At 31.8% G+C, this 13,091-nt stretch overlaps 1 protein-coding gene across 1 annotated transcript; it reads left to right on the top strand.

Annotated features, from left to right (window-relative positions):
- The first annotated feature begins 1,228 nt into the window (after positions 1-1,228).
- LOC122579754 (amino acid transporter AVT3B-like) lies at positions 1,229-3,178 on the top strand. Its single transcript, XM_043751983.1, has one exon. The coding sequence runs from the start codon at positions 1,475-1,477 to the stop codon at positions 2,759-2,761; it is 1,287 nt and encodes a 428-aa protein (XP_043607918.1). The 5' UTR covers positions 1,229-1,474; the 3' UTR covers positions 2,762-3,178.
- The last annotated feature ends 9,913 nt before the right edge of the window (positions 3,179-13,091 follow it).

A 13,091-nucleotide genomic window follows, 5' to 3' on the forward strand; every position in this document is an offset into this window, starting at 1 on the left:
GATAGTGTACAGATCACATTCTATATGTAAAAATGGTGAGTCACTAGCCATAATAAATCTATGCAATATTTGTTTTGAATACCAAAATGATACATGTTATGCTCGATATTCATTGAAGTAATATGGGAGAAAAAATGGTACCTGTATTGTACTATGTATTAAACCTTCCATTATAATTCATAAACCTTATAATTAACGTGACATTTAATCTATACATAAATTATTGTATGCCCTCAAACCAGTGGTATGAGCTATTTGATGAGCCACACTCATTTGCTAGAGTAAGTTTGTCAAATATATTAATTAACGTGAGACCTATTTAATTATTAAACTTGATAAAATTGTGAGCATTTTCGATCGATATCTCTTAATTCCATTGGTGTACTTGGTACTTGGTAGTTGGTACTACACTACTACACATGTACTTGGTATTTGGCACTCGTACTAGACAAAAGTAACGTGGATCGGTCACAAGAGTACTAGTAATACCTTCTATAGTTTATTAATTTGCTTTAACGGGATGGAAAAATAGCCGTTGCTTTACTTTAATTATCACAAGTCATTTTAACTTTTTGATCTTATATGGGCGTTTGATGGGTGTTTATGTTTTATGGTTGAGAAAGTGACGCAACCCATATATTGTGTTCGATAAAAAGCTAGCTACATCATTTTCTAGATCTTGTTTGCCACATCCCACATGAAATCCAACTTACTTATAATATAATTGGGATAGATACTAGATACATATACATGATTATTTCACATGGTTAAAAAACAGACCGGTCATCAAAACATTTAGTTTATCTCTTTGAAAGAAGAAGAAAATGCAAACTATTTATGGGTAAAAAATAGGTCGTCTATTGAGTCTGATTGACAAACATTACCTTTTTTAATTATTTCAAGTTGATTAATGACTCTTTTCATAAGATTAACATTACCTTTTTTTAACATTAATTGCTCATTTCTGATTGATTTACATAAATATACTTCCAATATTATTTTGGTAACATATATAAAAATATTTGTATTTTTATTATAAAATTTTGATATAAAAAACTTTTTTCATTAGAAAAATCCTATTGTTTTTACTTTGGGTTACATAATTGGGCCTTGAACGATCATCCAGCTTAACTCGGTTTCCATTATACCATCTAGAAAAAAAAAAATTTCTTATATCTAACCTTTCTAAGTTTCTAACCCATCCCAATTCCCAAACGACAAAATTCGCTGAAGGGGAAAAATATCGCAAAACGAAACAAATACAGGCTAAACTCAACTAATAATGCGGAAACCCACAACTTCAATCCATACATTTGTCAAAAGTACACATCTCACATTAATTCCATCACAAAAACACTTGACAATCAACATTAAAAAAAAAATATCAACATTTCAATCTTTTTTGATCTACACATCTTCCATAATATACATTGATAACATTTCACACTTTTAATGTTATAATAAAACATACAATATGGTTTTAGACAAGAACAAAAATGAAACATCTTCTCCATCCACAGATGTTCCAAGAGAAAACTCCCCTCTCCTTGGTTCGGAACATTTATCGTCGACACCTAAAACATTCGCTAATGTATTCATCTCCATTGTGGGTGCGGGCGTTCTAGGACTCCCCTACACTTTCATGCGCACCGGTTGGATTACAGGGTTTGTCATGATCTTTGTTGTCGCGGGCCTTGTTTATCGTGGCATGATGTTGTTAATTGAAACAAGAAAAAAACTCGAATCCCCTTTGACTTATTCCAAAATCAATTCATTTGGTGATCTGGGGTTTGCTGTTGGTGGTCCTTTAGGCCGTCTAGCTGTTGATCTCATGATCATTGCATCACAAGCCGGTTTTTGTGTTGGGTATTTGATATTTATTGGTAACACATTAGCCAATTTATTTAATCCCACATCTATAATTGAATCGCGGAATTATTTGAATGCTAGTAACTACATTATGGGAATGAAGGCAAAAACATTTTACATATGGACTTGTTTTCCATTCCAGTTGGGATTGAATGCCATTCCAACTTTAACGCTGTTAGCCCCTTTGAGTATTTTCGCTGACATTGTTGATCTTGGTGCAATGAGTGTTGTCATGGTGGAAGATGTTACGGTTATATTGAAAAACGCCAGGAATCTAACCGCATTTGGAAGCTTTCCTATGTTCTGTTATGGTCTTGGGGTGGCTTTGTTTTCCTTTGAAGGAATTGGAATGGCATTACCATTGGAATCAGAAGCCAGAGATAAGAAAAAGTTTGGTAGTGTGTTGGCATGGGCTATGATGTTTATTGCAGCCATGTATGGGTTTTTCGGCGTGTTGGGCTACTTTGCTTTTGGTGAAAATACCAGAGATATTATTACTGCTAATATCGGTAAAGGTATTCTTAGTACCATAGTGCAATTAGGATTGTGTATAAATCTTTTTTTCACTTTCCCATTGATGATGCATCCTGTTTATGAAGTTATGGAAAGAAGATATTGGGAAGGAAGGTATTGTTTATGGATGAGATGGGCATTGGTTATGATGGTGAGTTTAGTGGCTCTTTTCGTGCCGAATTTTACTGATTTTTTGTCATTGGTTGGGAGTAGTACTTGTTGCATATTGGGGCTGGTTTTGCCTGCTTTTTTTCATTATATTGCATTCAAGAATGATTTGAGAGGGGAGGATCTTATGTGGGATTTGGGGATGATCATTTTGGGTGTTATTCTTGGTGTATTGGGAACTTGGTTTTCATTAGTAGAAATCCTCTTTTGAATGTGTGGATTCGGGTTTGAGCATGAAGTGTATGATCATCACATCAAAGAATGTAAATGATTGTGATAGTAAATAGCCAAGCTTTCAATCAAACAATGGTGACATCGTTTTTTGGATTGTGTTAGTCCCTAACTTATGGCCGAGTGTGGTTCCCGGTTAGTGCTCGATGTCAATCGATTGACTGCAGTTGAGTTTTGAGATGTTTGCAAGTTGAAATTATAGTGTGACAAAAATAAAGGTCATTTATTTGGGTAGTGAAATGAGGATTGTAGTGTGTTTCCATGTTTTAAGATGGATTGATTGCACTAGTGAAGGGTTTGAGAGTGTTGTTACGCTGCTTCTGCTTTTTTTATCTTTATCTATATACATTTTATCACATATATTGTCATATATGCTTTGGTTACTCAATTTATTACATTTCTTCATTGTTTAAATTGTTGCATACATTCTAAAATGTTGGAACTTGGAAACGAGTTATTTTAATCTGCGCATTGTTGTCTTTTAGAATATTTTATGGTGGAAAAAGTCATGGGTCTAAAATAAAATATGATATAAATTAAGGGATTAAACTTGAAAAGTAAGATGTGGTGTTAAATGTTTTTTGGTTTCGGCCCAAGTTGATGGGCTGGTGAATGAAGCTAAATGAATTAAATTATCTCTTGGTACTTGCCGAGTTGCCGTCAGGGACGTCAGGAATCGTTGATATAAGAATAAACTGATGGTAATATATATAAGCAAAATTAGGACAAGGGTGAAATCAAAAGTTTAGAAAAAAAAAAATGTTCAAACTGGAATATGTAAAATATTAGTGATGACTTTCTATGGTAGTTTTCATGTGTGGTGGTCTAGTGCACAGTAATAATTTGCAACAATCCGAGAGAGTTTCAATGTCAACTATGTCAAATTGATATAAAACATCCACTGTGTTATTGCGTAAACAATAAAACAAATAACAAAATGTACATTTTGTTACACCTATCCCTACTGCACATGTCGTACTACTTTTAATGAATAGTAAAGTCGAAAAAGTTTGGGAAAATATGTAGTCTCTTTATGTGTGTAACGTGAAATTTGGTTTCACCTGTAGATAATTGTTTTTAACATTTTTGTGAAAATGACTATTGTAAAATAATGTAAAGTGTATAACTACCTAGTTTGATTTGGTATGCTTAACATTAAAAATGACTATTGTGAGTACAAGTGATTGTCGTACAATATTTCTAAAATCCAACATCCCTTTCAGTCTATAAATAAAGAATGAAAGTAGAAATGCCTAATAAAAATTGAGGTAAGTGCCAACCTTCAATTGTGAGGTCATTCACATGTCATGTTTGTGTTAATTAAAGAAATTGTAAATCATGCGTGGTTACCCGTTGGTGGTTGATGTCAAAGTTCATCGATCTTAATATATCAAAATATTGAAATTGACGTAATGGGCAGATGTGGCTCAACAGTAATATGAGACTAGGCGATCGCAAGGCTTCCAAATTTTTAAGGTCTCAAAATCTTGTATATTAGACTTAGTGTTTGAATTTTGAATTAAATATCATTATATAATTTGCATTGCAGTAACGCCTTTTTTATTTTTGCATCAATATCTGCATAATTTTTTTTACTTGTAGTTCAATAACAAAAGACGAGCTATTTTTTTTTTTACTTTAGTTTATATGGTAATGAACTAGGCCCCCAAAATTAATCTCGTTTGAGGCCTCTAAAAAACTTAAGCCGCCACTGATTATAGGGAAAGGTTAGGTAAAGCATGCAGTACCTATCTTAGGTAAAATAGGGGGAGATTATGTAAAATTCAGGGGGAGGTTATGTAAAATTCAGGGGGGCCTATGTGGCATTACCTAAGCTTAGGTAAAGTCTGCAGTACGGATCATTTTTCCAAAGATTATACTGAAAACATAGGTCGCGTTTGTTTCACAGAATTTGATGGAATCTTATGGAATTGGAATTGAATTCCATTCCTTAGTGCGTTTGGTTGTTCAAAGAATGATGAATCTCATTCCGTAGGAATGTAAACATTCCATCATTTGATGCATGGATGGAGGAAGGATTCCGTTACTTGAATTCTCAAAAAATCATAAACATTCCGTCAAATTCCATTCCTTCAGATTCTAATTCCTTCGAAAGATTCAATTCATTCGAAAGGTTCAATTCCTTCCAAAAACATTCTGTGAACCAAACACGCTCATAGAATATATGAAAAAGAATTGTTTAGTCAAACACCTAATCAAGAACCAAATGTACAAGAATTACAGCCTCCAAGTCTCCAACTTATAACCCTTCAAATTAACCATACTATGGAAAGGACAAACGGTACGTTCATCTTTGGAAATCTTGACCGGTTCATGCTAGACCGTTCCAAACCCAACATGTGAGAGATAAACCGAGTTGACTGAACGGTGATTAAGCAGTTACAAGGATCGAACACCTGATCTCATTATTATATATAGGAAGAACAAAATTATTCAACAATTTAACTAATTCAGCTACAAACTTGTAATATATAAGACAATTAATAATATATATTATTGGTATTTGCTATTGCATTCAACATGTATATGTATTTATATACTTGTTTAACCATGATTGAAATCCTTTCCAATTTAAGTACCAAGGTACGTATTAGATATCAAAAGAAAATTGTAATAATTGACGAAAATGAATTAACCTTCTAACGTTGAGGAAGTGGAACAACATAATTAATTAAGAGGAAACTATCATATTTCATATCATATGCAATTGTGGTAAAGTCGCTAGTATTCCCCAATAAAAGATGAAGATGAAAATTAAAATGGTCATTGTGTCGATACAAAGAAAGAAAAGTACCGCAATCCCGTGGGGGAAGGGAAACAACGCCATTTATTCCTTGTTAAGATACGTACGTGTCATCAAGAACTACTTCAAAAAAAGTCGGATTCTTTTTTAGGTCTATATATCGCAAATCTCCTGAAGTTGATACATTTATTATTAGGTATGCCAGCTTCGACATGGCACTTGAAGAAGTAATTCGACGGCCGCATCACTCATGGATATATAGAAGACATGAAATTAGTGCGTAGTATTTTCTTACATATAAAAATATAGAATTTGTTTGTAAATAGTTGAATTGTTAATAGGATTGATGATTCATTGGTATGTAAAAGGGATTTACCATGGACTAGTCGTGTACCCGCGTGATGTAGCTGGACATAAGAAAAAAATGCTGGTTAATTAGCGGTACCCGCGCGATTATCGGATTACCGTACATATGGCTATGTGTGTTTTAGACAGCAGAGACGACGGTTTTGGGAGGCGGTGGTTATGTGTGTTTAGAGGAGGGCAATTCTGAGGGGATGTATGTGTGTATTTTGTTCTGGGGGGATATACGGGTGTGTTTTTTGGTATAATATGTGAGCAGCTTCAGGGGAAGGGAAGAGAGACAAATTCGGCGTAAGGTTTTCTTAAGGGTATTTTCGATATTTTAGGATTAAAGTGTTTGATGGTAGTGTAAATTAAAAGGGTAAAATAGGGAATTTAAAGGTAGAGTGTTTAATTTGGAGAGGGATAGTTTGTTTATATAGAGAGTATAGATATGTCCATTGCTTCTGTATTTGTTTGTAAATAATTTTTTGAGATAATACAATTTCACCTTTTAAAGTTAAAAAAAAGGATTTACCGGTCAGATACATATTTCATCTTCAAACATTACTTTAAAAAACTTAATTACTTTTTAATTAATTTATGCTTTACCACTTTAGCTATTTACAATAAACTAATTAAGTTATGATTAAAAATGATTATAAAAGATGAATACTGATCCTCAATGTATAAGAAAATTTAGCTATTTTTAAACATTCTTTAGATATAAAGCATGGTTTTGGCCTAGCTAGCTCTATCTCTAGCTAGGAATTGAATGTTATAAAAATGTAATTTTTTAAAAGAAAAAAAAAGTTATTAATGTATTTACCTTCAAGAAAATGTAACCCACCAAAAGTTGGTTTAAAGAAAAACTAAAAGCGTATCTTATTTATGGGTTTTTTTTAGTTGTTGTGCTATCTAAAAGCTAAAGTACTCTTCTTTTTACCTAAACAGCTTTTGGCTCTACAGTTTTAGTGTTTTTTTTTTTAAATTAAAAAATCACTTTAGAGAAACCAAAGTGATTGAGCTTAGTCAAAAGAGTTTTTGAAGCCATAAGCTTATTAGTGATGGGTGATATGCACATCATTATTTTTAGCAATAAACTAGTTACTGACCCTGCGTTCCCGCGGGGTATGTTTTTTACACAATAACGTTTTGACAAATTTATATCAAATATTGGAACCCAAACTTTAAAAATGACAACTAAGCATCTAGCAACAATAAAAATATTATAAAAGAATAATAAGTTGTATAAAAACACAAACAATAACTATATTAATGCTTTAAATGTTTCATAAATGTAAGACGTAACCATGATGAAAGTTATTATATATTAAAAATGTTATATATATATAAACGAAAGTAAATCATCAAAAATCAAATTTTTAGAAGTAAAACCATAACTATGTGCAAGCTGTATGATGAAAAACTTGAGAACCCAAATGTAACATCCCGAACTTTTTATTAAACGGTTGACTTGAGTCGTTAAGTCAACAATACGTGTTTGTTAAGCCTTTAAATAATTTAATGACTATATGTGTTTAATGTGTTATACGTGTAAAGCTTTAGTGCCTTAATGATTGATGTGTTAAATTGTTTAAGATATGTTTTATATGCCTTCTGACATGCTTGAAGTGTTTAATGGGTTGTAAGTATTCTCCATAAGTGTTTTGAGCTAAAAATGAGTCGTTTGGAAGCTTAGAGACTAGTTTTGACTTAGGGTTAAACCCAAAAACGGGTTAAGGGTCTTGTAACCTATTATTAGACTCATAATACAGAGATTATACTCTTCCTTTGAAGCCCTAGTTGTCCCCTTGGTTCCATAGCATTCTATTGTTCGATTTCATCGTTATTCAGTTGATTCGAGAGTGTTTTGATCAAGTTTTTGCATCCTCTTTGTAATCTCCAGGTATCCAAGGTATAATAACATTGATTTTATGTCATTTCAATCATATAATCAGATCCATAACTGGTCTAGGTTATTGGAAGATCAATTGATGTCAAAAACGTGTGTTTTGATCGATTCGGTAACCTAAAACGTTTGTTATTGTGATGCAAATCAAGAAAGGATTAATCAATGATTTCATTGCATCATTATGGTCTTAAAATGGTGAATTTTGAGGTGCAAAATTCGTTCATAAGGTTTGGGGTCGTTTGGGGTGTGTTTGGTTAAGTTTTGGAGGTTAAACAATGAGGTTTGTGCAGATTCGGGGCTAGCTGCGGCGCAGCTACTAAGCTGCTGCGCAACTAGAAAACAGTGACATATAGCTGCGACGCAACTTGGTAGTTGCGACGCAATAGCGACAAAATTTTCAAATGGCCATAACTTTTGAACCGTAACTCCATTTTTGACAAATAAGCTATCCACGAAATCGTGAGAGAGTCTACTTTCTAATAGTAATGCTTTTAAAAGATGATGATGATGTTAAGTTTCCAAAAAGGTTAATTTTAGTGAATGTCGAGTTCCGTCGAGTTATGTAAGCCCTTAAGTATTAAATGTACCTCCGATGCATCAAGCATTGTCATGAGTCATGTTTATAGGTATTTGGACTTGAGTCATGACCATAAGTAAGTGAGTACTTGTTAGCTCATTATGTTGTCTAATGATTATAGGTAGTCGGAAATACTTGCAAAGCTCGGTAACTTATGTTATCGTCTGTTGTACGCTTCTACGAGGTAAGATACATTACTTTTCTCACGCTGGAGGCACAACAAAATGTGGTTTTCTATACGTAACCTCTTAATCGGATTATCTTATATGTGTTGGGTTTTCCGGGTTATGCGGGAGGTTATGTGGTAATATATGCATGTTGAAATGATTTATGTTGATATGATGACGTTTAAAGTAGGATTATATATGTGCATATGAAGTATGATGTTTATAATGATGTTGCTATGATATGTTTAAGATATGTGTTGTTGATAATGTCGTTGATATGCCTTAATGTTGATATGTGATGTCTTGTATGTGGGACTTAAGTATGACATGTCTAGTTCACTAGATACACGTGGGAATTGGTATGAGTTGTGCACGTTAGTGGGATTAAACGTTAAAGTAGATATGGGATTACTTAGGTAATGAATATACCTAATGTTAAAGTAAAGTGTGAAATGTGGGAAATCGTTTTAGCCTTAGTGTTAGTGCGTAAAAGTAAGAAAGATAAATACGTGGGAAATGCTATAACTAAATACGTGAGATTGACGTGGGAAGTGTTAAGCTTAACCCATACTAGTTGTAATGCTAGTGCGTAAGACGTGGGAAATCGTGCTAGATGTAATGCTAGTGCGTAAGACGTGGGAAATCGTGCTAGATGTAATGGTAGTGCGTAAGACGTGGGAAATCGTGCTAGTTGTAATGCTAGTACGTAAGACGTGGGAAATCGTGCTAGTTGTAAAGCTAGTGCGTAATATGTAAAGATGTAAGACGTTAGAATAAGTCGATTAAGATAGATATATGAATATGTGAGAAATACGTACATGTAATTTAAGACGTGGGATTACAAGGTGACGTGGGATTTAATAAGATGTGTTGGGACGTGTGATAAGAACGATGCATAGGCACAATTAGGAGTATATGTCCTACATGTGCTATGCATATATGTGCGATATGGTTATGTGTGATATGTAAGACGTAAGATGAAGTCGATTAAGCCGATTAAGATGATAATAAGATATGTGTAGAAGAAGTATATGTGTTTTACGTTGTGAGACCACCATGTGACGTGAGAATATGTGCTAATATGAATACGTGTGACAAGTTTATGCGTGATATGCCAAGATATGATATGAAGTTACGTTTAAGTGGTAAGTCTATGTTGATATGATATAAGATACTCATTAAGATGTGGGTATATGATAATATGATGTATATGCTGATATGAAATGAAATGTGATGCAATGTGGGAAAAGGGAAGTATGGGTTGATCTATGATAATTGTGAATGAAGTGTAATGTGATCATGTTTTGATAAGTAAAATATGACGAAGTTTTATGAAAGTAAAATGAAGAATGTTTTATCAAAATGTGTGTATCTTACTTAGCTAATTTTTATTAGCTAAGTAAAATATGACGAAGTTTTATGAAAGTAAAATGAAGAATGTTTTATCAAAATGTGTGTATCTTACTTAGCTAATTTTTATTAGCTAATTTTTACTTATCAAAATGTTTTATCAAAATGTGATCATGTTTTTATTAGCTAACACTTGCTTTTATGAAAATGTTGTGTCCTTCAGGGTAAGCAGGTTTGAGCTAGGAAAGGATTAGCTCGGTGAGATGGGTAGATGCAAAAAAGAAGACTAGCATAGTTTGTTGAATGCTTAGACTTCCCTTTTTAGCCTTATGTCTTGGCTACTTTCGTTCATGATTTATGAACATGTATTAATGATGGCATTTATGTTGGTGCCATAACTTGGATTTCATTTATATTGTTTTGATGATGCACGTTAATAACACCATTTTATAAAGGTACCATCCAGTTACGGATGGAGCAGTTTTAAAGTGATCCTTTTCCGCTACTTTTTAAACGTCGTTTGGCAAAGTTTTTGAAATCCAGGTTCTTAAAACAACGGGTGTTACACCAAAAGTTTAGTGTCAATAAAAATGAAAACAAAAACTTTGATGTGGGGTAAAAGTTAAAAGATGAAAACTTTCATTAAAAAAACAACTAAACATGTAGCAATACAATAAAAAAAATGTAAAAGAATATTAGGATGTATAAAAACATAAACAATAACTATATTAATGTTTTAAATGTAACATGAACGCAAAGTATAACGATGATAAAAGTTATTGTATAATGAAAACGCTATATGTATAAAAAGACGAATGAAAATAATCAAAGACCAATGTTTAACAGTAAAACCGTAATTGTGTGAAAGTTATTTGATGAAAACATGAGAACCTAAAAGTTTAGTGTCACGAAAATGAAAACGAAAACTTTGATATGGGATAAAAGTTAAAAATAGAAATTTTAGGGGGTTAAAATGAAAATTGGTTTAGATTTAAGAGGTTAAAACTAAATTTAGTTAAAATTAGTATATGCTTTAAAAGCTTGTACGTTTCATGCTTAAAAGGTTTGTACATAACATATTGGTTTTTAGTATGTATATAATAATTATCAGTGTTTTCATGACCGGACCGGACCGACCGGTTGGCTCGGTCGGGCCGAGAACCGGCAGCTACTGCGGTCCGGCTATAGGTGTTGAAACGGCCATGCAATGGACCAGTGGTTGAGCCGTCAACCGACAATTGAACTGGGAACCGGCCGTTAAACCGCAAACTGGCCGGAAATGAAGATGGATGATCTCAGATCTGTGAGCATGGCTAGAGATCCGGCAGTACGTGGAGATAATTTGGATCTTCAATATCAGATCGTAAGGTTGTGAACCACTTGAGTTACGTTTTTCAATGTATAGAAAATTTTGTTGATTGATTCTGGCTTTTTTCGTTACATATAGATTTGCCGGTGGAGGGTGAATTTGTGGTGAAATGTCTTTTGCTTAAAGAATGAGATTTTTATTGCAGGCAAAAAGGAAAATGAAGTTTTAGTCTATATACTCCGTTATAAAATATTACTTCACTTTACACTGTATCCAAGTCTGTGTATAAAGCTATGTACTAGTCTATAAATATATTTTGATATTATATAATATACTCTTTTACGTGATTAGGCAAAATAAAATATGAGTGTGACACAATTATATATGTTTTTTATTTTATTATATATTGGTAGATTCTATTACATATTACTCCTTATATATACTTACATAAATATATATATATATATATATACTGAGACTTTTACCCGCACGATGTACGGTTATTTAAAAATGTTGTTTTAGTTATATGAATATTTATAATAACTTTTAACAACTATATATTATTTAGGCATGTACATATAAATCTATATTATCATTAAATAGAAATTTTTACATTTATTGAAATAGATAAATTCAAAACATAACTCTTATTATTTATGAAAATCTTTGCATTTATATAAAAACATACGTTATCAAATATTCATATTAACTATCACATATTATACTTCATACAATACTAATGAACATAAAATGAAGTTTAAATGTAAATATAATGTAAAATCATAACGATCTTTTATTTTTTGCAAAGTGATATGTGATTTATTAGAATTTCATTACACTCTTTCAAAGAAAATAGTTTCATAAAACTTACTTCATCAAATAATAAAATTCATAAAAGTTGAAAAGCTTTAATTAGATATAGTTAGAAACCAAATTCAAATTATAATTAGATTACAAAGAACAAACCTATGATTCAAATTATGTTAAATTCACCTTGTAATTGATAATAGTTTTTATAAAACGTAATATCACTACCACGAAAAGGATAAAAAACTATATTACAATGTGATATATAATATTGGTTATATTAGATAGTAAAATTAAGAAATAAATGATTTGAAAACCAAATATTTTCCAATTTTAAAAATAGATTTTAAATTCATATGGTTTCTATTATGATATGTGATTTTTTACTTTTATTTTTGTAAGATTTTGTTTATATATAGATTTTATTTTTATTTAATTTAATAGTTTTAGATAATATAATATTGTAGATTTAAATATTGTAAAAAAATATAGAGATGCCACATAGGATAAAAACCTATGTTGGCAATTTTTAAAAATAGCTTTAAATTATAGAAGACTTTAAAATGTTATGATAACTATTGTTTTAATATATATATATATATTATATTTATAAATTATAATGTTCTGGTTCTTTAATCCGGTTCAATCGATCCGACCAATGACCAGTTAGTAGACCGGTTTGCGCTCCGATCCGGTTATGAAAACATTGATAATTATCAAACATGTTTTAAGATATATGGTAAAACATGTCTAATGATGTACAACTAAATATAAAAAGGGTACTGATCACCCATTTTTTCAAAAAGCTAACCCAAACAAAATTGTTTTTTTTCTTTAATTTTATTTTTAAAGTATTAAAAAAGAAGTATGAGAAATGTCAATGCATTACAAAGTTCTTTACATTATTATTCACTATTCACTATATGAGTATAAAACACCATGGTAGTTCAACATCGTAAACATGGGAATAAACTTAACCTCAAATATGTACACTGTCGGGCGAATCTTGTTTGGGGTTTCATCACGATGTAGAAAATTCAAAGATATATAGATATGTACATGATCATTATTTCGTTGAA

The sequence above is a fragment of the Erigeron canadensis genome, chromosome 8 (genome assembly GCF_010389155.1).
Source record: "Erigeron canadensis isolate Cc75 chromosome 8, C_canadensis_v1, whole genome shotgun sequence".
Classification (NCBI taxonomy): domain Eukaryota; kingdom Viridiplantae; phylum Streptophyta; class Magnoliopsida; order Asterales; family Asteraceae; genus Erigeron; species Erigeron canadensis.